The sequence below is a fragment of the Stegastes partitus genome, unplaced genomic scaffold (assembly GCF_000690725.1).
Source record: "Stegastes partitus isolate 25-593 unplaced genomic scaffold, Stegastes_partitus-1.0.2 Scaffold13, whole genome shotgun sequence".
In the NCBI taxonomy this organism is placed as follows: Eukaryota; Metazoa; Chordata; class Actinopteri; family Pomacentridae; genus Stegastes; species Stegastes partitus.
In genome coordinates this window covers 681,376-707,151 of record NW_007577744.1, presented here as the reverse complement: position 1 = coordinate 707,151, position 25,776 = coordinate 681,376, and the positions used below count along the sequence as shown (strand labels likewise).

Below are 25,776 nucleotides of genomic sequence, written 5' to 3'. Positions count from 1 at the left end.
TCTTTATAAATCTGCTGTGCTTAAGCTGAGAAGCACCCGATTCATCTGGAAGATGCTTGAGGATCTCTGTTTAAACCTGAACGTGTCTTTGTAATTCCCAATCACAGGCCACTGCAGCATCATATCCACCCTCTATGTGTCAATCACACATTATGGCTCCAAGGTCATATTATTGCTCACAATTTACATAAACAAACAGCCATATCATAAGCCTTACAGCTGTCAACCTCAGAATTCATCTGCCCTCATTGTTGCTTTGTGTTACCAGCCCCAACACCCCCAAAAACCTTTGCCCAGCACCGACATCACCACAACCCCCTTACCACCTTCAGAACAGTACAAACTAGTTTGGAGAAATCCAAAAATCATTACTTAACAAGACAATAGCTTTTGTCCTTTTTGTTTTTCATTGGAATAAGGGGGGAAACTATGTGGCGGCTGACATAAGCCTCTTATGTAAATGCAGCTTCCCACACAAACAAAGAGGAGTTCAGAACAGCAGAGTTGAGAGGGTAGAATCAATAGTGCATGTGCATGTGTGTGTGTGTGTTTGTATGTGTGTTCTATCAATAGCTCAGAATCACTAGGGCAAAATGTTGTACATATGCATGCATGGAACTCCTCATTTTAACTGTCTGACTTTATAGCAACTGGTTATTCCCAGTTCACTCCATCACTGTCTAGACAAATAAGCTTGACTGTTCACATTTGACAATGTCTTTATTGATACAGAATACATTTAGTTCTACACTATACAAACACGAGAGAGAGAGAATTCTCGTGCTCAGCCAAGGCAAAAGATGTAGATGTGATACTGTAAAATGAAAGCCTCCTGGCATCTCTAAACAAATGAACTATAACTGTTTATAAAGACATCATGGTTTCTCCTAAATCCTTTCACCCATGCCAAAATACAAATATAATGGAATCCTCCACACAGAGGCTTTACTAGGGCATGCCTGGCACATGCTCCAAACTTTAAACAAAGGAATGAGCATGAGCTAGCTGGAGAAGCATGACCTAGAGAGACAGAGAGAATGATAGAGTCGTTTGTCTCCCTCTGCTCTCCGCTCTGCTCTCTCCCTTCTATCGCCTCTGGTTACAGAGAGAAGTCATGTTTCCTGCAATGAGACACAGTGTAAAATTAATAAATAAAAAGACATGGAACATGTCATCTGCCCTGAAGATTGCCACGGCTAAATGCGCGCACTGAAGCTACTGTCTCAGTAAGGGAGGATATAAATTACCTCAGTGCAGCCGATGAATTCCAAACATCTTTCTTTCCTCCTCTGTATCCCTCTACCTCTCCCTCTATTTGTCTCATTCTTTCCTCTTTCTAAGACCTGTTTGGTGTATGATATCATTTGTCTGCTTATCCCCCCATTATCATGTTGTTTGAATTACTATCATTACAGCACGGCAGCATCAAAGCCTTGTTGTCGACAGGATCGCGTAGGGCTCACATTGCCTGCAGAGCTGCTCCAGTCAATTCAATATCTACTGAGGTGAGGATTAACATATTCAGACCTATTCAAATGATACAGGGATGATGCAGGCTACTCTTACAGATTACAATGTGCCCCATAAATACATACATAGATGGTGATAATATAAAATACACACAAAGAATAAAAGTGAGCACAATGACATTGAGAGTTCAAATAGCTCTGAAAATGTGAATGCATCCGTTTGTCCTTATCTTAGACCTAAAAAGGTTTACAAAAATTATGTTTCCGGTATATTCACATCCATCACAGGCTCTGATGCATCCCTACATTATTTTTTTTTCATCTTTTGCTGTACTTCCCATCATGCCAAAACACTGTCTGTGAGGGAAGAACTGCTGCACAATAAATTTGAGGACACTACAGTCAAAACAATAGAGCAGCTGCAACAGATCACAGAGGAGGTGAAGTATCCCTTTGTTTCAGTGTCTAGAATTCATTCCTGCATCCTTGCTGACTATTGCTGTAATCTACTTCTTGATTGATATTTGAAATACTTGGAATGCTTTTGTATGCCTGGAAACTTCATGCCAGCACCAATTCATGTTCAGCTTCACAGGGTCAGATCTTTGTGTACCATTTAGCTTGGTCTTTTTTGCCAGCTTTAATGCACAGTGCTAGCTAAAATCAGCGATAAATTTGAAAAGAAGTCTGGTAAGAAAGAGGATTGTAAGGTACAAAAAGTACAGAAAAGGTTTCAATGTGATGTTTTTCTGTTTGAGCGAATTCTTACTATACAGACAGATTGACTGTAAAAAGAAAGATTAAAATATTCAGTGAAAAGACGTGGAAACTAACTTTTTCAAGAACTGTCTTATCAAGTAGAACCCAAAATCCACAGGAAGCCTCTTGCAAAACTTCAACAGTGCAACAGCACCCCTAGTGTGTTTTCAAGGACGGAGAGCAAACTCTCAGGGTCGCAAGGAATTATTACTGTGATCTTCTGCGATGAATGTGATCATAAGCCCTTTAACTTAAATCACAGTGTGTAACTGTGCAGTATCTGGAGTACAGTATCTTCAATTTAAAATTGGCCTGTCTTGATTCATGTCTAGTTGCATCCTCTTCAATCCCCCGGACTCAAATAAAGTTAACTCTATCCTTGATGTTGGAGGATTAGCAGTATGGCTGTACCGTACAGACTTTATCCCCTACCTGTGATAAAAGTGAAAAGAGCCAAAACAAGTTCTAAACTTAAAGGTTACAGGCAAGGATAAAACTGGTGGAGAAACGTGGAAAACATATAGCAAACAAGTCGAAAGAATTAAGAACTTACCAGTTAACTAGACACACATATTTGTAGTTTACAGCTACACTATATGGACACGTGGCATATAAGAGAATTCAGAAGAAGTCAGGGGGAAAAAATGTGCTTTGAATGGATGGATTTCATGGAAGTAAAACTGAATAGAAACTGTCTGGATCAATGTCACTCCACAGAGGGTAAGTAAAATTCTACTACCTGAACTAGTAGCCACATCATTTTCACCCTTCCTCTGAAATGCCTCTCAACTCACCCCTCTCTCTCCCTGGCCGGACTGAGTTCCACTATTTCCCCTCCTCACCTTCCCAATGACAGCCGCAGAGGGAATTGACGCCGAGGCAGACATCCCGGTGAACATGAAGATATACTTTTTCCTTCTTTTTTCTCCCATTCCTCTATCCCTCCCTCCCTCCGTCCTCCTGCTGCTTTTCCTCTTTGATACGTGAGGGGGTTTTAACCTCTCCAGCTGCTGAGGTTTGGCCGAGTGGCTGGCTGGGGGATCTCAAGGCCCTACTTGGTATGCACTATCCATGAGTGTATGTGTGTGTATGTGTGTGCATATTGCCTACACCACAGTTTCTGCAGACTGGGGAAGAGCTGTGCGTCTGATAAGGCTGAGCCTGGCTGACCCACGCAGGCCCTTCACAAGCTGTCAGAGCCGTGGCCCTCAGAGGGGGGCCCTTCCATCTGCACTGCCCAAGCCAGGGCTCACCCAGCAGGGGGCTAGATAGGGGTGAGGCTGAGGTGCTACCAGAGCTGGAGGCTGGTGGTAGGGGTTAGAAGGGCGGCTCCATTTTCATGAAAGCAACACCAAATCTGTGAGCATTGGAAAAGATTGAGTTTTGGAATTGTGCTGCAGCAATGCTACCTCACATGCACAGTTCATATTGCTTATTTACTGACAAATCAGCGAGTGCGTTTTGTCAGAGATTAGGCAGCTATCCAGATAAAGTCACAAGTCTGAAAGCTCCAGTGCCATTTCTGAAAGTATGTAAATATAGTGATGTTTGTCCTTCTCAGACAGATAATACTGTTGTCTCTTATTTTTTCCACATTCAGCTGTGCAAAAAAAAAAAAGAGTTGGTAACATACTTGATGTTCAATCTATTGCACACAAACACACACATCTGTAGACTTAAGCTCAAGGTTTAAACTGAAAAACTCACAAACAGCTACAGTGGGTGTACTGTAAAGACAAAACAACAACAACAATCACTGAGGCAGACACCCTGAACTGCTGACGTTGTTAGCAAAGAGCACAGACAGTTACAAAGGTTCAGTGTGATGAAGGGAGTTAGACAAATGGAGGAGGGCGGGGGGAGGAAGAGAGACAACATGATGAAAAGGGAGGTTGGGAGGATTCTGCAGTGGCATCGCTGATGCTCCCGATGCTCCCGTCCCGCTTCAAACTATGCCCGTTGCCTGTCTTTCTGCCTGCCAGCCTGCCATCCTATCTGCCAGTTTAGCAGAGACAGAGAGGCAGCGAGAGGAGCAGAGATGAGCGCGGTGATGCTGGGGCGGCACGGGGGAAATCAGCGGGGCACAGGCGCTCCCAGTTAAAAGTGACATGACCTTTTGATTTTGTCACCTGTCACCAAATGCCATGTCTGACTCCGCACTGAGGAGTGCCTGCCATCCACCGCTGCTTTCCTCTGCCTCCGTCTCACTGTCGCTCCGTCTCTCTGAATGCCTTTCTGTCTTTTTCTGTCTCCTGCTCCCACTCCATCTCCTTTTCTCATTCTCCTTGTCTTTCCAGAGTTACGGTTTTATGGGGAAAAAGTGGAGGTGTGACTTTCTGGTGGAGCGGAGGTATAATAGGCAGCACTTCGTCTTTTCCTTCCAGCTTTCTTAATATTTACTCTTCTCTACCTGTGTTGTGCATGGCTCTTAATGAGGGCAGATGTCAAGGCACAGTGTGTTTAGAGATGCAGAAAAGTTTTTTTTTTCTTGAGATGCAAAATCAGGGAGAAAATAGAATAGATAAAAATGGCAATGAAGTCTTGTTCTAGAAATAATACAATGTTCAAATAAAATCAGATAATATTACTGTCTTGGAAAAAAACCTGATTCTGTTTACACTAATGAACAATACACTCCTGTCACACTGAGCACTTCACAGTCAAGATAGATTAGTAGTAAAACTACATGAACTACACAAATTTTTTTTTTTTAAATACAACATGATCATTTTAGTAGAACACCACAGTCAATTATTTTATTTTAATGAACAACTAAATGACAACTCCAAAACGAAGATTAAACTCTATATTTGTTTTTATGGAAATGCTATCTTGCTCAGGATGTAAAGTGATTTGGAAGTAGTCAGCTTTCTTGCCACTGGAGGCAAGTCTGTAAGTGTGAAGTATCTTCAGGCCATTAAGGTCTTCTCTTCCGTAATGGGTTGGCGGATCCATTGGGTGAATCAATGTAATGGTCTGAAGCATGGGATAAAGAGGATGGTCCTCCAGTGTGACGAGGCCTAATTGCCCGTCATCCTGTGGTAGAAAGAGACATCACCGTGTTCCATATGTACCCTCTACGACAGCCTGCACTGAAATTAACACCTTCATAACATCTGGTAAGGGCTTTTCTGGGCCAAGAGAACGGCAAAGGAGGATTTCTATTGGGATGTGTCCCTGCTTGTTAATCTCAGTGCCCATCATATACATTCATGCAAGCAGGCACACACATGAATTCGACACACTGCTATGAAAAGATACACGCCTGTATGCATATGCATCTCGCAGCCTTTTTCCTCCTCCGGCAGAGCTGCCTGTCCTCTGGTTGACCAAGCCCAACCTACTGGCAGCTTTCTTTGCAACAGGCTTGGGATGGCTCCAAGCTCCAAATTGTTCCAGGTTTCCAAACAAGAGAGAGATGGAGAGAAGAGGGTCATGTCATTAAAATGCTCCTCCACTTCCCAACAATAGGGAGACTCCACACAACGACAGGATGAGCCTTCCTTGATAATGCATTATCGGCTTTGAACGTCAAAATAAAAGCAGCATCACCCTCGGCATAGATTCGGAAGCATAAAAGGTCCTCTTGTTTGTTTGTTTCAGAGAGCGTGTTACAGCATGACACACAGGTCAGCTAACAGTGTTGAAGAGTCAGCATTCGTGGGTCAGAGTGCTACATGATAAGAGAGGAGGTCGGGGACCTTGCTGGTGCAGTGCCTCCTTTAATCGCTGTTCTAAGGACGTTCTGACTGCTTAGCAGGTACTGGTCAAGGTTGGGGCTAGGGTAAGGAGCGCTGATCCGGGATCTGTTTGCAAAGCAGCATGTAACCACACAACAGTCAGTGACCCTGAGTGGTGAATTACAGCGTGTAGAGAAGACTGTGTTTGTTTATTTGCTATAGACAGGGCTATGGACTGTGGTTGCGGTGTAAAATCGGAGAAGGCTCCGCACATTGAACCCATCAGATGAAGCAAGGCCAGTTCATTAGGAAGTCTGTACTCAAGTGTATGCTTTTTTTTTCTCTTTTCGTTTTCTCTCATTCTTCCCCCACCCTACCTCTCCTTCTCTCTCTCTCACCCTTCAGAGTGAGTTCAACAGAGATTCCTTTGGCATTACCCTCACCCCGGACTGCTGGAAAACCGCAGCGCTCCGGATGCTGACCCTTGCTCGGCTCAGCACAATGCTTTAATTTGCTGTGTTGTTTAAAGTAATTAGAAAGCCTTTTCCCCCTGTTTTCTTTTCTATTCTTCTCAGTTCTCTGCCAAGTGCAAGAGGGAAACAGTGAGTCGTCCATGACTTCAGCTTGATAAAGACTCGGAAGAGGAATCCAGGGGACCGGGAGAGGAAGCAAAAACACAGATACTGTATGCTCTCGCTGTGCCCACTCCTCCTCCCCCCCGCCGCACCGCCGCAGATTGGGAAACTGTCTGAAAACAAACAGGGACAGGACTCGAGGGATACTTGTGTCTGAATGTGTGAGTTCGAGTGTGTGTGTGTGTGTGTGTGTGTACAGCATTTGCAAACACAAATGCCTGAAAATAATGAATGCTTACATCGCACCTTAGTTTTACTGTATATAAAACTCTCATTTGACATAAGATACTAATATCACAGCTGAAAGAGGCAAAGAGTTTATAATGGAGCAGGGAAAGAGGGTTCATCACATTCACCAATCCTCAGGCAGTGAGATTGCAACACGGAGACAAGAAGGACAATGATTGTCAGAGAATTTTCTTTGTGTCGCCCGTGCTGCTCTGTACTGTTCAGCACAACTGTCACAGCAGCAAGAAAAGAAGCATTAATGGTGCTAATCTTTGACAATTAATCCCACTTTCATCAGATATATTGTTGCAGAGAATGTCTGCACACGCTCATGCATATGCACACTCACACAGTAGATAAAAATACACACAGAGAACTTTTATCTCTATCTGTACACACACTGCGTTTCTACACACACACACACAGATACCATGCAAACACACACCTAGACTCAGCCAGTGAAAAAACATGTAGTCCAGATTCCTGATCTAAATGTGGAAGTTTATGTCAATCAAATTTGTAGTGCTGAGATTCTACTACGACATTATCAGATCTTAAAACAGGTAAACTTAAAGATCCCATATGTCAGTACAGTAATGGATGTCCATATCTCCTCTGGTCAGTCAGCACAGAGCATTTTTTTGCAGAACTGAGCAGAACAGCGTGGTCATACTAAAAAGCACTTGCCATGTGAGAATCAACAGTATGAACATGTCTTAATGTTCCAACCAATTCCTGTGATACTTGAGACACAATAGTCCCTTTCAAGTGAGAAAAGCAATTCCACATGAAGTGGGAGTTACATGTACTTACTCGTATGTGAAGTGAGTGCTACATTATGAGGATATGTAACCTTTGTTGCCTCACTTTACTTAGGAAGTACACGGGAAAAGAATATCATTAGGTCTGGATAAATACAAGCAGCAGGTAGGGGGACAAATCATCATGCCGGGTTTTGTCTTAAGGCATGTGGGATTTTATTTTTTTTGTCAAGCAATGTCGCCATCTACAGGTGAGGAAAAGTGTCCTCTGAAATTCAAGTCAGTGTCATTCACAAATTGTTTATTTTCTCTGTGAACTTACTTACAGCTTTAATTCTTCACTTGGCTATACTCAGTTTAAATGTCCTACATTTTAAATATGAACCAAAAACTGCAGTATAAAAAGAAAGCGATTATCAAATAACAGAGGGCTTGTATCTGTGTCACTCTGCTCATTTTAATGTTAACTTTTTTAAATTAACAAATACGGAAAAAGAGGCTTATAAATAGAGAAAATTAGCTCCGAAGACTTACCAAATAAATCTGTGCCGTGCGTTGTGTACAATTCGCATCTAATTCCATTTTTATGTGTAATATTACAGTGACACACAGCTATTAGATTTGGTTCATTATAATGACTGAATTTAATACCTCTTCCCAATCCAATCTAACCCAAAGAATCCTTATGAAGAGATAAATATACATATATAGAAGGCGAGAGACTGCGAGAAAATCTGAAGTCTGTTAACTGGTTATTTCCAAGTGAGTCTTGGAAAAAGGCACTTATTAAAATTAATCACTTCATTGTTCACGCTCACTCCATAGTCCAGCTCTCTCTCTCGTTTTCACTCTCTACTCTCCAAATGTGCCTGGCCATGATTAAAACATGTCTGTTTCTCCATGACATTGCTTTGACATCATTTAATTGGTATAAGAGATAAAAATAAATGAATTAAATAAATATACTACCAGGTAAGTGGCGTAACATAGCTCAAGGTGACAGCCTATTATTTCTTCCTTTTCTTTGCCTCAAAGACGGCATAGTGAGAAAAGTGAGATTGCACTGAGAATGCAGCTCCTCATGCGGCAGATGGAGTTTTTTTTTTTTTTTATTAAGAAAAAAAAATAAGCAGAGATTTTTTTTTAAATTAAATTCTAATTCTGCTTTGTGAGGGCAATTTAATCGAAAGGTATATTCTGACATTTCCTCCTAAAAGTATGTTACTTTCTTACTCATCTGTATATCTATGTTGATCATGTACTGTTTGTATAAAGACTAGAAATTAATGCATTTATAATTAAAGAAGTAAAAGAATCAAGGGCGCAATGTCTCAGTAAAACAACTGCGGCTGAATTTTAACCCTGCATTGTGTGTGGAAATAGGCTTTTACAGTGAAATGAAAGAAAGGCGGAGGGATATCAAGAGCGGCAAGGATGGGGTTACTCACCACATCTTGTCTGGTATCCTTCCCCGACGCGATGAGGATGTAGTTCCAGGCCAAGGGCAGCAGCAAAGCCAGGGGAATCATATAGAGTTCAAAGTTCCAAACAACAATGACAAAAAGCTGTCGAAAGAGAAAGAGAATGAAAGCAAACATGAGAAGCAGTGTGGGCTAAGAGTGTATACATTCAAGCCTCCATACTGACGCTCATGAGGCAAACTCCCGAGAACGTAAGCTGGCCATATGTGCGATTGGAAACAACACACATTCATATGCAGAATCATAAACCCCATGGAGCAAAGCGTAGAAATAAGGCAGTGCTTCAACAAAGGTACGGGCCCGGTGTCAGCGAGCCGAGGTTCAGCACCCTGACCCCTCGAGGGTTTCTGGGTCTCAAGCTGCGGAGGACGACGACGAGGAGGATGAGCATGAGCCGTCAGAGCCTCTTTCCTCCATGCCAATCATCCCCGAGTCCGAGGTCATGTATCGTTTCAGCCACAGCACGTCAGAGCTGACCCTTCTATACTCAACCCCAAACTCAAGCACATGACCTCACACACCCCACAGCCCGAGTCCCTAACCCTGTCACTCCAAGCCCCAATACCCTCTCTCCGAGCCCAAAAGACTCCTATGCCCCATCTCTAACCTCCTCTGCACCCATCTGCCAAAACCATAACCTCTATACCTCCCCTCTCATTACCAAACAAGAAAAGTACCATCTGAAAATTAACCTTTCCTAAAACCCTGTATTCTGGTGTTGGCAGGGCTCCTTAGCCTCTGACAACAGATTACCGCGGTGGTTGCGAGAAGATATCTGTGGGAAAGTAAAATTGCTAATGATGGAAGCTTGATATTTTCTGGCAGTATTGTGTCAATTGTGAGAAAGCATTGTGTCAATTGTCGTTAAAATGTTAAGAGAGATGGGGAATTGTGCGGGAATACAATCTGTCAGAAACAAACAGAACAAAAGAATATTTATCTTTTCTAATAATATCATGTTTAAGTATACAGAGATTTTTCATGATTGATAAAACCTCGGCAGCAATTATAACAAATGCTGAAAATGCAAACCATGCCTAATGCTCAATCTCCTCCAGCAAAACATATTTATCAAATTCAAGTACAAGAAATCCATTATTTCAAATATGAGCAAAGAAGATTTAAAATTAATTACTGTCTGTATGGAAATACATCCCTGTTAAACAATCAGTTTTGATGGGAAACTTTTAAGAGTGGTGAAATTGAGACTATTACTGTATAAAGCTGATTTATTGGTCTGTGTACCAATTATGATCTATCCTGTTTGGCTGAACAACATCAACAAGAGAGAGAGGAGGCTTAATAATCAACAATCAAATTGTTTTATTTTTGTGTTTGTGTGTGCGTGCGAGGGAAAGAGACAGAGAGAGGGGAGACTAAAATCAAGCTCTTCATTGTGTTAGCAGTCTGAGGTTAATGTGAATATGAGGTTCAACAGCCCCTAAAACAGTGTGTATCCAGGACTGCTGTCACTTTAGTGGAGCCAGTCGGACACTAAACGGCACAGACACACACACGCGCACACACACACACACACATGTGCACTGCGCTGTTACGGACGACCACATGTATCTGAGAATCACTGCAAACAGCTCCTCACAGTAAAAACACATTTAACTCAACTTTTCCACTTGTCATGTAGAAAAGTTTGAAACACTCATAACAAAAGTTTTCAACTAAATTATAGCTTCATGTAAAATTAACTAACAGACACTGCATATACAAAGCGCAAAAAAAAAGAAAAAAGAAAAAAGAAAGACATAAATTAAACATTAGAAATGTCCAGTACATTTGCATAATGCTTACAGCAAAATTTCTTCTTCAAATAAACCTGAATGGCCTTGGTGCAACAACCAAATCTCCCTCAAGGATCGAAATCATTCTCTGTCTCTCTCAGGCTCAACTTCTCCTTCTCGCATGCACAGAGTCTTCCTCTGATACAGCTGTGTAGGAGAACTGGAAAGAAACTATTCAATAATTCATATTTGTATACTAATAAGCAACAAAACAATTTCCCGTCATTCATCATAAAAAAAAAAAAAAAGCTGTTAGGACCATGAAAGCTCAACAACAGAAACTTGCACGCAGGCAAACATAACAACACGTATTCACACAAATTTTCTCGACAAAAAATTCTAAAATTATCCTTCTTCCTACAAATTATTATAATTTGCAAATCTGTATGAGCTGTAACATTGATAAACACTGGAATAATCTCCAAACAATGTGCGATAGAGGTGCAGACACTTGACTTCAGTTGAACAAACAAAGGAGCTCACTTGTTTTAAACCTATTCTGGTAGAAGCTATAAATAACTGCTCAATTACAAAGATCTTTATGCAGATGCACATACGCTCCTTTCAAATACGCTGCTATAAATATAACTTACAGGAGAAATATACTGCACTGTAAATATATTTAGTGTCTGGCTGTCTAATCGCACACAGTATTGTTATCACGCAGCAGAAACATTCATTGTACTTTACTGTCCTGATGATAACAGTAAACCTTTAAACCCTTTTTAATGCTTTTTCTTTTTTTTTAGTCTCACTTTTTTCTTTCTTTGCCTGAGGTTATTTAACATGTCATCCCCCTTCATTCCTCTTCCATTTGGTTAAAGTGGCTGAGGGCGAAATTTTGACTGGCAGCTAGAGAAACCGGACACCCAGGCTCAGCAGTGGTTAGCCCTCAACCGTCTTTGTGCCCACCGGCTGGGCAGTGGGGCCCTGCAGTGCCTGGACCTTTCCACCAGGACCGGGAGATCACAGCCACCCCCCATCGCTCGCTACACCAGATAGGAGGCTCTACGCCTGGAGAAGAGGGAGTGGGAAAGGAGCCTGCTGTGGATGTCAGTGACCAGAGAGAGAGAGGCGGAGGAGAAAAAAAATAACGACGAAAACATGCTGGATCGAAGGGGAAAAGAGGAGGAAAATCCTAAATGAAGCTCCAGATGTAGTCTATGGGAACAATTTGTAGCTGACTCGGTTTGGTCAGAGACCCGTCATGTAGTGGCCGGTGACGGTTCATAGTGCACATCTGAACACGCACACAAGGAGTGCTTGTCATGCCTCGTTCCTGCTTTGTTTATTACTGCTGCATTGTTACCTGTGTGGTAATGTAAAAATATTGTTGATTTAAACACAGTCACTGTTTGGAATAATATGACAGTATGTTTATGATTATGCAAACTCTCTGATTTAGTTTAGAGATAATATAAATAGATGTAAAATGACTAAAAATGAGAGACGGACCCTGTTTTTCCTTCTCATAGTAGCATTGTCCAAAATATTGCATGTAAGTATCTAAACTACTAAACAATACAGTGTATTTCTAATTATCGTTGATTTCTGCTACGATGGCTATTTCACTTTGTCAAAAAAAATAAAAAAAACTACAGTAGAAAAGTGACAAAATGAAAACAACTCATCAGGGCTAATAAATTAACAATTTACCTTTATCTGGCAAATCTATGTTGTCATAAAAACAGATCATCATTTTCTTTTAAAATTATCTCTGCTTCAACAGCCGTTTGTGTAACACACTGGAATTTTTAGGAACAAACTATTCACTTGTCACAAAACAAAGTAAAATAATATTTTCCACTGTCAAATCTGCTAAACCAGTTTAGATATAGTTAGAGGCTACATTTGAACTGGGCAAACTTCACATCTGAGCACAAGCTGAAATTCAAATGAGATGTATAATTAAAATAGACAATTACAAACGTGAACAAAGTAAAACCATGGCAGCATAATTTGTAATATTGTAGCTAAAAAACCAATACACAAAATCAATAAACCAAATTATTTTGACAAGTCTCTGTAGACGGGTTTCATTGCAGTTCTAATCCTTGATGCTTTCTCTTAATATTAAAAAATTTAAACACAAGAAGCTGCATTAAAAATGTTAAAACAGTAAGGCAGAATGATTTATTCAAGCACTTAGTGTGACACATTGAGAGTTGCATTATTTGTTTCAAAACACAACCCGCGTCCTTACAGCTCTTTGCCGCAGCACTGTGGGAGGGTAATATTCAGTACTTTGGCTTACATTAACCACACACCAGGCTAACTTTCCCCCTGCTCTGTCTCAGAGGAGTGAAACTGAAGTTTGGATTTCAGAGTTCCCCTTTATCTCTCTTACATCAATTTCCATGCTGGCACTAAGTGTTGCCAGATAGCAACTAGAAGTCCTGTTAAGTTCGAGGGAACAAGAGGGAGGGAGACTATGTCCTGTTTGTGGCCAGACCTACCCAACATTCAGTGGTGCTAGACTGCCCCCTGCTGTTCTCCTGCAGAACATAGAGCTCCTGCAGAATTAACGCAGTTCATCTGATTAAAAAAAAAAAAAAAAAAAAAAGCAGTCCAAATCACTAAAACTTACATGTCAAAGCCAGTTATTTTGTTTGAGCACAGAAAAATGAAATAAAGCACACGCCGTTTATTTAATTCTACACCTGCAGACTGGTACTTGTTAGAAGTGAGGATACTGTATCCACGACTGCTCAACAAACAGCCTCGCACATTTTTTCCCGTTGAGTCTCTATTTCTGGTGATTAAACTCTGACTTGGTATTCTCTGTTAGTCATGCCACTATATTTCAACTATCATTCATTTTGGAAATCAGGAGAGCAGTAAAATGTGAAAGTATATCTTTCAAAGCTGTCCCTTGCTGTGGGCAAAGACGAACTCCCGACTTTAAAACTTTTAAAAGTTAGACAGGTTCTTTGAAGAAGAGTCAAAGGAGCAATTTAAAGAGACCTGGAGTGGTGCGTACCACAGACTGCTATGGCGTCTCTACACTGTGTGTGTATCAAACTGCCAGACAGACATGTGCAAACACACACACATACACACTCCAATAGTTGCTTCTGTACCTGTCTTTGCTTTTTTCCCTTTTTTATTTCAGCAGGGTGAATTTTTATCTAAATGCAAAGCAGGTGATAGGTGCTCCAGTTTCCTCTAGAAGTAGCTCCCTTGTCTGGGCTCTCTTCCTGATAAGAGTCCTACTTTGCCTGACATAAAAGAGCCCGGTATCATTTCCCCTGCCTCCCCAACAACCCCCAGCTCGCTGCCCTCGCCCTTCCCCGAGCTTCACAAAGCTGCCTCTATTTGCTCCCAATTCAGGGCCCAATTGCAGATAAAGTTACAGCAAATTTGTTTGGAGGAAGAGCTGCTGAGGCCTGCGGTCCCTGGGGCAATAACAGCCTTGTCTTGCAGGGGCCGTGGGGAGAGCTGGCAGCAGCAGGAGAACAGAACCCAACACCGCTCAGCCCGACAATGGCCTCAACTCTCCGGGAGGGGAGGCAAAGGGAGGGGAGGGGAGTGAGAGATAAAGAAGAACAGGGATGGATAGATGGATAGAAGGGAGAGACACTCAGCTTGCAGGTGTGGAGAACGGAAGCAGACGCTTAACCCTGAGACGGGGAATGGAGACACCACCCATAGACATACACACACATGCACGCACACACACACACATACACACACACACACACACACACATGCACACACACACACAGACAGACACCACCCATCATGCAGGACAGGAGGTAACTCCAGTCCCGTCCATTGTGCCAACGCCTCAGGCAAAGCTGCCACGGTGGCTGATTCACTGTCGGGATGGGTGGGTGACAGCAGTGTGGGTGTGAGAGAGAGAGAGTGAAATGCTGCATGTGAGACTATGCGATATCTCTCCTTCTCGCACATGCACACAAAACACACACAACATACACACTAATCACAGCTGGCACTAATGGGTGATGTGTACATGCGGCTGGCATTTCAGAATTGGGCAGAAGGAGAGTAAGGGACCATGAAGAAAATTTTGAGCGTTTTGGTGGAGGGAGTGTTGTGTAGTGACAGAGTATGACAACTCCATTTTGGTGTGTGCTACTGCATTCACAAAATCCCACAAATATACGAGCACGCTTAAATTCGCCCCCTCAGGCTCACTTAGTAGTTAAGAAGTGGACAAATTTGTAAGTTTAGAGGTTGAATTGCCCACAACTCCACCTCTGTGGCTGCAGCCGTGTTGGAAAGTTAAGTGTAACATCTGTCTAGAAAAGACAGCCAGAAAGAAACACACGTGCACATGTGTACAGACACACATGCCCATAATCACACACAGCAGTACACCTACATGAACGCACCACCTTGGCCAGATGGCCCCCCATAAAAACCCACTTAAAGAGATGAGTGAAGTGATTAAGAGGCCTCTCAAAGTAAGGGAGAAATGAGAGAGGAATGAAGAAATGGAAGGGGAGGGAGGGAATACCTGTGTAGAGGAGAGGCCCTAAATACTCTGATGCTTTTAGCTAAGTGCATACTCCTACGTTAACAGACTCCCAAAAGAGCGGGGGATGGGGGGGCCACAATGACACCTAAATTTCAGAATTTCTATAAACTATAAAACACTATGTCCTTGGCCTAGATACATCCTTTGTCATCATCTGAATACTTTGAATATAAGTGAGTACAATGAGAATATGAATAGTCAGAACAGTTACTCTGAAATGGGTGTACTATACGCTGTGTTTCTTAAAAAAGGGTAAAGAGCTATACAAGGCATGCACATGTGTTCGTCTGCGCTAACTTGGAAGCTACGCTGTCCAAGGCTACATCCTCCCCTCTCCATTCACCATGTAGATTGACATTTCCTTAGTGATCTTGTTGTCTGTGAATTCCTTACATTTTTTTTCTTTTTTTAATCTGACATTTTCATTTACTTCTAAAAAGACATGACACAAAGACCGATGCCCAGATCGGCCCTACATGAGACAAAATGCAAACATACGTGCGCATGCCAGGCTCGCACACCAGCGCACTCACACGCACAAAGGGGAAAATGTTAACTGATCAATACTATGTCTCTTCTGACCCATGTCTTGTGATGACACTGTGACCTGCTGTACAAACACACACATGCAGCCTCTGCAGAGATTAGACTGGTGTCAGACAGCCAAATGCTGCTAATGTCTAATGTCTGCTGTGGAGACACTTAGTGCTCCCACAGTAAAGGGCTGGGGCAGGGCGGGTCCACCTGTCCTGTAGCTACTTAAGTCAGGACACTAAACCAGACAGGATTAAATGCCTGCTCTGTCATCTTTAGGGTAGGAACCTCCATGCAGCCACTCACTGCCCTGCAGGAGAATGTATTTTACTGATAGCTCTGCTGTCCAATTACACTTCACCTTTTAATACCAGACACAGATGACAGGGAAGGGAGAGAGAGAGAGAGAGACAGAGAGACAGAGAGAGAGAGAGGATGAAGAGGAGGCCGATGGGTGAGGAGAGAAATAGGCTGCCATTTCTACTGTCTGCAAGAACAGCTTGTCACACTTCAATAGATTGTAGTTACATTTTCTCAGTATTGGGACATCTGAGGGTCTAATAAAAAATACAGTATAAGCTGCAACATTGAGTCTCCACTCATTCCCAGCGAGTGAGTGTCAAAACAGACACTTGCCATATACAGTATATGCCATGTGTGAATGTACATTTCATACAAGAACAGGAAGAAAAAAAAAAAACTTCATCAACACATCATCACAAGTCCACCATATCAAGATATTTGAGTGTGTGAGTAACAGTCTGCGGGGGGTGTATTTAACCGTGCTTGAGACATCAACACTCTCTTCTGTCAGAGTGTGAAATTACCAGTGAAGGATCTATACTTTGCTAGCAGAAATGGTCCTATAGCGAGTGTGTGTCTGCTGTGTATGTTTAGTGCAAAGTATGTAAAAATTATACATTTAGAAAAGTACTGATCAAAATAGAAGGGGTTTATGTACTTTTTCTGAGGCCAAAAAGAAGCTCAACAACATTTAGATGCAAATCTAAGATAGTCTTTCTCTTACATTAAATGCCTAATAAACCAACTTAGTAACAACACTACATAATCTATCTTACATATTTATTACACATGCCCATACACATACACTGATCAGCCACAACTTTAAGACCACCGACAGGAGATGTGAATAACATTGATTATTTCTTCACAATGCAACGTTCTGCTTGCAAACCTTGGGTCTGGACTTTGATGTGGATGTTATTGTGACATATACCACTCACCTAAACATTGATGACAACAGCATTCCTTGACCTAAGTGTCTTCCCCGAACAGGAGAGTGCGCCCCACCACACCTCAACAACATACTCAGGAAAAGCTTGAAGAACACAACATCCCAATCTGATCGAGCATTTACAAGCTCCTCTAAAACAAACCCAATCCATGGAGGCCCCACAGCCCACAACATCCAAATGATCCATGGCCATCGTCCTGGTGCCAGACACAGTATACAGTATATGAATAAATATATATGAAGTCCTGGTTTTATCATGGCACTGTAGGCTTTGTCTATGTCTAGTGAATGTCCAGATTCTACATACCACAAAAGCACAGATGCTCCTCTGTGGAGACTCCCATTCGAAGCAGCTGTTGATGTAGCAGCCCGTGTTGATCAGGAACATGATGCAGCGTCTAACTCGGTTGAAATTACGCAATAGCAACTGGAAAAGGAGAAACAAGTGAACACTTACACAAACGAAGGCATGATTTATCACTTGATTGTAGAATTAGATATGCAATATGTAAACATGCAAATAGGTGATGAGACAAGGTGTGACAGGTGGCTGGGTTTGTTTCAAAAATGAAACTAAAATAAACAAAGTAAAACTAGGGGGAAATCATTGCTCCAAGCACAGCTACCATGGTCTCTCTCTGTGATCTAGAAGCTTGTGGTGACACACTGTTGAAGAGATTACTTTTCTCTCGTTTATGTTTAGTTACGATGTGAATTCATCACAATTTATTAATTAAATATGTTACATAATATAATTAGCACATTAGCTGAAAGGACATACTGTCAATAAGTCTTAATATAGTAGGCTGATACTCTATAGTGTCTCATTCTGCCGTTTCTTTTTAAGAGTTAACTGAAGCATTAAGTTACTACTCAAGATCTGCAGCTTTGACCTCACTTTGGATTCACCATTACAACATTACAGTACTGAGGGCACCGAGAGGACATCAGTGTGTTTTCCTTCTTTGAACAGCTATATATGGATGTGGATCAGAGGAGGACAATTGCCGTCGCAGCAGACTGACTCACAGTGTTTCTTTAAGTCTACTCTCCCCGTGATAAAGTTTAGTACAATAATAACAATTTCCAACACAGTCCCTGGATTCTCCTCCCTGAGCGTTCTCCAGGCATTTGGCCAGAGATGAGAGAGAACTGGCTAACTGCTGTCATCCCCTGGGTTGCCAGCCATTCAGGGAATAGCATAACAGCAGCGAAGAACGCCAACCACCCAATCAGGTCACCACCAGGAGAAAGTGCTCCCAAAGGACAAAGTGTCTCTCCAGATCACTGTTCAAAAAAATTCTAGGCCATTATTTTACTCTTTGGAAAATTGTGTATGTGTTTAAACGTGTGTACATTGTGGATATACAATTTGTGTTTGTAGCACTAAGGTGAAGTCTATTATACGCATGTGTGTATCCAAGTAGATTTGCATGTGGTTAGGAGTGGCTTGGCTGCTTTGATGCTAGATGAGAGGAGGATTTCTCCTTCTCTATGTATAATTATGTGAAGCTTTTTGTCGCCAAACTGGGGATGACTATAGAGTGTCCTGCTGGGGACACACAGACCCTGAGGACACCAAGACTGCGAATCATCCATTTCCGCATTCCTCAGCACATGCACTTGATGTACATGCTGTACTCTTCTTGGCTCATTATTGCCATAGCTGCCTAGATAAGAATATTTCATTTTTCATGAATTGCACTGAACAAGGCCATTAGTTATTCTTTAAAAACCTTTAGAAATGTGGCGAAGTCATTTATTAAGTCAAATGTCATAATTACAATTAAATGCTTGTGTTTGGCAGGCAGTGTATGTGTTTTTTTTTTCCCTTTTCCTTTTCGGTGTGTGTGTCTGCACGCTAAGCAGCAAGCATCAGCAGGGGAGCTGCTACCACACAAAAGAGCCCTCACGGGGCAATCCCTCCAAAGCAGCCAGTGACATCATCATTGCGAGACGCTGACATGGGTCATCTCTATGAGTCAGGGGTGAAATGGAGATGAAAAAAGGATTCTGCACTTGGGAGAAAAGCACCGAGTGGTGCGAGATAGGGAGCAACAGAAAAGGCAGAAATAGTGAGGAAAGCAGGGAATAGATGGAAGGCTGACAAAAGTGTGTTATGGGAGCTGGTGTGTGTGTGTGTTGTGCTGTGTTGGGCAGGCCTGTGCTCGGCTGTGCATGGCGCAACATTGACTGCTGAGCCCAAACGGTCACTCATATGACATGTCTGATGTGGGCCAGCCCCTACTATTCATCCCTTTGTGGTGCCGCCACACTGAGCAGCGTGACAATGAAGTGCAAAGCAGCAGTGGCAAAGAGGGCCAACTATAAGGATGGCCAATCTACTTATGCACCCCAGAGCTGACAGCTTGACATTTCTATTCACCACTCAGAGTGGATGCGAGGGGGTAGAGATGAGAGAAGGGGGAGAGGAGGGAAGGGAAAAAAGAAACAAAATGCTGTTTTTCCTTCAATCATCCTGTTGTATCTTGCCCACACAGTTGTTGTGCTTTACAAGATGCCACTCACCAGGGTTGTTGGTTTTGCTTCCGACAGTTAAGCAGAATAAGGGATGCAGTGGTGGACACAGATAAAAATGAGGCAGAGTGGAAGAAGATAAGTGTTGGCTACTGATGTACCTGTTTGGACACTCTGGGCTCCTCCTCGATATACTTCTGCTCAATGGGAATCAACGTCCTGAGACCTGCCTTCACCTGGATGATGGAGTAAACACACGCAGTGTCATAAACAGCAAATGGTGAGACCGAAATAACACTTTTAACAGAATTTTAAGGAATACGGGCGCACGACACGATGACAGTGATTTAGCGAGGAGATATGTCTTGATTATATCAAAGGTTTTTCTAACACTCTGGCATAACATGGCAGCACATGCGTAGAGCGTGCCCCATGTCAGAGGCTAGAGAGAGCGGGAGAGAAAGCTGTAAGATGGCCGCTATAGGACACACACAGTGATGGTGAATGGGCGAACAAAGGCTGCTGAGAGGGAGTCTTCGATAATTAAAGCCAAAACGAGGACGAGGGACAAGGGACGAGGGATGAGATGGAAGCAAGGGAGGAGGGGGGGGGACAAACAGAATAAAGACAACAGCAGCGTCGAAGGGGGGGAATGCAGGAGAGAACAAGAGAGGGATATGAGAGAGAGAGAGAGCATAATAGGGGGTGGGGGGCAAAATAAAAAAAATCCAGGGAGGAGACTCAAAAAAAGCAAAAGAAAGACTTACAGCATTAAAAATCACGTCTATTTCGAGAAAGATGACCCCTTTTGTTGGCCCTGTCAGCTCCTTGCTTTTCAAGGCGTAGGCTTTGCGTTCTCCATTTTGGATCTGTGGGAGAGGGACATGACAGGCGTCTGTCTGGCAATACCCGGCTGAATCGGCTCCCCGGGCCACCTTTGAACCCCAGCTGCTGGCGCTGACAGGGAACCCAAAACAACTGTGGCAACTCTGACAAGTACCTGTTCATTACCCACTGCAGCTCGGCTCTGTCAAACAGAAATTAACTATCCTGGGGAATCATACTGTACAGCAGAGCATGGATATATTAGACACACAGTTCTTTCACAGGCTATCTATATTTTTTCCAAATATAAGAGACACTCTTCCGCCTTTTTTTTCCCTTCTCTAAATCGCATCGTTCCGTCTCTCTATCAGTGTCATTTTCATATCATCTCTCATCACCTAACTTTCTTTCTTCTCGGCTATCAGTCTCTTCGTTTTTTTCTCAGCCTCTCTTCCATTTTTTCTCCCTGCTGTCATTTCTTTCTCTTTGTGAAATAATAACAGTGTCATCAGTGGAGTTGCAAAAATAACCTCTGCTTTTTATATCTTTCTGTGTCTGTTTTCATTCTTTCTGTTCCTCTATGTTCTTTCTATTATTCCCAAGGGGGAGGAAAAAGAAACGCAGAAATCTGCCTTTGACTCACATTTAGTAAAGGAATAGCCACTTTCCCCAGGAAGTCTGCACTTCTGTCTCGGTCCTCGTCGTAAACAGTGACCTCAAGTACTGAGTGGATGTCCTTCACGTTGCTGGACCACACACAAAGACATCACCAATGACATATATACTGAAATGTGGGCTGCAAACTGAAGCAGTACGAAAGCTATACAACCTTCTTTAATTATTGAAGACACACAGAAAGGAGTTTAAAATCTGCAACACTACATGAGACATTATAAATTCCTTGCATCTGAAAACCCACTATTACATTTACGTTAATGTTTTTAAAAAAATCACCAAAAACAAAATTATGGAACACTGCAGTACAGTATAAGCTGAATAGAAGTAAAGTGAGAAGCTCAGACGTGTCAGACGGATCTTTTGAAAGCTAGGCTAGCAAGACGATCACTGATGTGTTGTGTGAAAAGGAAGCTATGACAAAGATGTGCATTCAAAGAACAATTAAATTAACCTGTCTCATCACAAGTTTGTAACGTGGAAGAACAGAATAAATACACACACACGCACACATTAGTATTTAACTATAACCATGGCATAACTACATATTTGAAAAATAAAATTGAATGATGAAAATATTTTTTTCTTATGTCCTCCTAGATTATCTCAATAAACATATACATTTATAAGTAACATAAAACAAAATTAAATAAGCATTTGTATAAATGAACAATTAAGTTCACTTCCGATTCAAAACACTATAAACTGTGATCAATAAATATGCTTTCAGTGCTGCGATTGTCCCTGAATAAATCTTTAAAAAATACAAGCAAACTGTGTGAAGGTTATGAGAAAAATGCTACAATAGCTCTTTTTGTTTTGTTATGTTTTTTTTTTTTTTCATAAAGCTCTTACTCTGACTAACAATCTGTCATTCAGGTTACATGTCAGTTAAATAGGCAATTTCTATTTTCTTTGGCAATGATGTCTGTGTGCATGCACAGACATATGGCTATTGTAAAAGGCACTCACAAAGTGAAGACCTTGTTCCACTCAGGGTTAAGGTTTTTGTAGACAGTGTGCGTCTGCAGTCGATCGTTACTCAGCTCCACCACGCAGAATGGGTCACTCTTACCTGCCAAGAACACACACACAAAAAAAAGGAACAAAAAGCATACAAGAATGACCTTGCAGTGAAACAATAGATATGAATACAGTAGATACGAAACTTTTGTTAGCTTGAGGTCTCAAAGCAAGAGTCTTAATATTTCCAGCAGCTTTTGTCTATCTCCAATCCCTCATATTATTAAGACATATAGTATATAACGTCCTCCCCTTAGACCAAATGACAGCTCAAATACCCTGAACTTATCGGAACTGTAATAATACGATTCTTTCATTTTTTTTAGCCTTGATGTCGTGTATATTATACAACAGTATATCAGTGTAACAGCTGCAAGCCATTTCTATCAGTATCCTGGGAACATGGACAACTAGAAGATAAGCTCCAGGACAACTGTGCCCTGGGCAGTCACAAGGAGGGGGTGGGAGAGAGAAAAGAGAGAGAGAGGACTTTGAGAATGGATGGTGCAGAGAACACAGAGGTCGATGTGCCTCTGAAGGCCAGGGAACTTCTTAGTCGAAGATAAAGACAGCCGAGCATGGGGTGTGAGAAACGTGGCCGGCCCGTGATGAGCGAATCCAAAAGCGAGCGGTGGGATGGAAGCGGCAACCAACGGAATCCAAAAATGAATGAAATTAAGGACGATGTGAGAATTAAATGATGAAAGAATGACAGAGAAAACCTCTCCTCACCATCATTTTTGAGTTTTTCTATTGACAGTGAAATTAAAAAAAAACAAAACAATAAACGGTTTTATAAACGACTAATATTGAAACTGACACATCTTCTTTCAGGAGATTCTGGACCAGCAGCAACATCTGTAATTTCTTTTTTTTTTCTCCTTTTTTTTTTAGGAAAAATAACAAAACACATGTCCAAGTTTAGATTTATCCTAGAAAATAAATCATTCAATGCAAGGAACATTGTCTCAAAATATAGATATGATATATGGTTCACTATAAATCATATTCATTAAAGCTAATTAATTCCAACAAAACTTTCAATTCAGAATTTACTACAATTATGTAACTAGATCGGGAGAGAGACCAAGAGGAAGAAAAAAAAACATAATCACAGAGATATTTCCTCCTCCTGAGAATAGCATACTGTACTATAATAATCAAAACCAGTTATGTCCTATATATTCTCTATTTGTTTACAACATTTCACATTTCAAATTCTTTGTACACAGAAAGGAGTGAGACCAGCTCCACACGCCTGCCAGCCCACCTCCCGTCGACTGCCTCCAGATGAACTAAAAAAACAACAAAACTCTTAATTCTGGCTTTGATCATTATGTTTTATTAAAAACTGTCGGGAGCCGTTGCGCTGTTTGTTCGAGCTTATCACTTGAAAAGGCTGGGTCAGGAAGTTTTTTTAAAAAAAAATACAAAAAATTGTCCCAAACAAATTTCCAGGGAAAATATTAGGAATATTAAAATATTAGTAATGCAGCAATGTTGCGTAATAAGACTCAATAAACTTAAGCTTCAGTCAGGGGAGTTCAAAGCCATCTAAAGCATGCAGTCCGTCTGTGTGTACGAGTCACGGGTAACGCGCGCGTGTGAGTGTGTCATTGATTGGTGTGATTTTCTTCAAATGTTGTGACAAGGGCAGGACATTTAGTGGGTGTGCAAAGTAAATGTCACTGTGATCAATGCTGAAGCGTAGGTGTTGCCTTTCATATCTGTTTGTGGCACTCTATTGATGTAGAGTGTTTCAAGTGGATATTGACAGCTATGACTTCTACGGCAGAAAACAAGATACATTAAAATAGACAAAAAGGCTACGAAATCAAGAGGCTACTTCCCCATGCACCTCTGTATGCACTTTGTTAACCCTATAAACTGCTTGCAAACTGTGTATTATTAAAATGCAAATTATTTCTTGGTCCCATCCTGTGTGTGTGTGCAAAACAACGTATTTTAAAATTATAAACCTTTAAAAATAATACTCTAGCAGTGGATTCATTCAGTACTTTTTACAGTAAAATTTCCAAATCCTCCTTAATCGTCCCATATCATAAACGATTATAATGTTGTCCCCACAAATCAGGTCTGATTAAATTTAAATGCAATCACCCAAATTAAGAGATGGAAATTATTTCAGCAGAACCCTGTCCCTCCCCCCCATTTTCTCTCTAATATTCCGTTTTTAATGACATGGCAGGCTGTGTTGCCGCAGAGAGCCAGTTGTTATTGGCGATGAACTTTCACCTTATTGGCCGCCAGCACCAGAGGCGGCTGTCTTAACCAATTACACGCTCAGGTTTGAGCGCCACTCAGCGATCATCCAGGTAATGTCCGAGTAAAGCTCCTCCCCCCTCTGGGTCCCGTCCCTGTGGCACTGGTAAAGGATTTGCAGCAAGGAGTGGGCTCAAATTAATTTCAGAGTGCTCTAAGATAAGTGTGGAGGATGAATACAGTATAGAAATGAGGGAGCATACTGTAATTGCCTCACAGAAATCTCAGAGTTAGTGAACAGTCTGAAGTTGGAGAGGGAACACACACTCTCATGTTCCTGTAATATCACAATTAATCATGATTTAGACTGTATAATAGGGCTACATATTACTGGATATTTTCCTATTCTCTTATATATATTGCAATATATACTATAATATTCACTCTGTTTGGAAAGAATTAATCCATCTAGAATGATTGGGTTGATTTTATAAGCAACAGTGAAGTCTGTGAAGCCTCTTGTTGAGTACATACTGTTTCGAACCTCTATATGGTGGGTTTGTTTTGTTTTGTTTTTGCCTTAGATGGTTTTGCGCTGCTTTGTGGTGCTGAGATAAATGGTCAAACAAATTAGTTGTGTTGCTTCGTGTAGTGGGAACAATTGCAAGACACTGCTGAAAGAGTACCTGTTTTTGGTCAACATCATCCTTTCTGTAGTCGAACTATTTTGATGCAACTCGTGTCGTGTTTCTATTTGCAAACAAATCTTCTTTCTCTGTGTTTTTCTCCTGTTCTGTTTCTGTGCACATGTGGAGCCTGCAAGTCAACAAACTCTGTCTTTATAATATAATACAATATCAAAAAATGAAGTTCTATCAGACGGACTTGTGTTGCTGATTAGTCACACTGAATGAGTGTGAGTTTTCTTTTTGTATCAAGCCACAAAAAAAGTTGTAGGATTATCAGATTATCAGATTGCATTCTGATGTGACTTCTGTGCATCGAAATGTCAATGCAGAATCGATATATCGTGCAGATCTACTTTTTATCCTTATTGTTACTACTATGCTATTACAACATCATCTACAGTATTTCTCAATGTACCGAATGAAAACGTAGGCTTTGTTTAAAATTTGACTGAAAAGGATTCTACACATACTGTGATGCTGCTGCTGCTGCAAGTGCAAGTGCAAGTGTGTGTGTGTGTGTGTGTGTGTGTGTGTGTGTGTGTGTGTGTGTGTTACTATTGAAATGTTCTAACAGTATAGCATCCACTCAGAGGGACAAGAGCTGGCAGACAAAAGGGATTGTTGGTTTTAGAGACTATTTTCAGTTATCCTACTTGGGCTGGAGTGGAGCTACTCCACAAAAACACTCCAATTAGAGAGAGAGATGGCCAGAGAGGAGAGAAAGAGAGAGAGAGAGAGAGAGAGAGAGAGAGAGAGAGAGAGAG

At 41.6% G+C, this 25,776-nt stretch overlaps 1 protein-coding gene across 1 annotated transcript in view; it reads right to left on the bottom strand.

The window, feature by feature from the left end:
* mctp1a (multiple C2 domains, transmembrane 1a) overlaps window positions 1-25,776 on the bottom strand; it is a 145,020-nt gene that overhangs the window by 25,584 nt on the left and 93,660 nt on the right. Inside the window, exons 11-16 of the mRNA XM_008288604.1 lie at window positions 22,050-22,152; window positions 21,046-21,148; window positions 20,345-20,446; window positions 19,739-19,813; window positions 17,407-17,526; window positions 8,981-9,097 (exon numbers count right to left, since the gene is read on the bottom strand). Coding sequence (XP_008286826.1) covers window positions 8,981-9,097; window positions 17,407-17,526; window positions 19,739-19,813; window positions 20,345-20,446; window positions 21,046-21,148; window positions 22,050-22,152 — 620 coding nt within the window. The remainder of the gene's footprint in view (window positions 1-8,980; window positions 9,098-17,406; window positions 17,527-19,738; window positions 19,814-20,344; window positions 20,447-21,045; window positions 21,149-22,049; window positions 22,153-25,776) is intronic.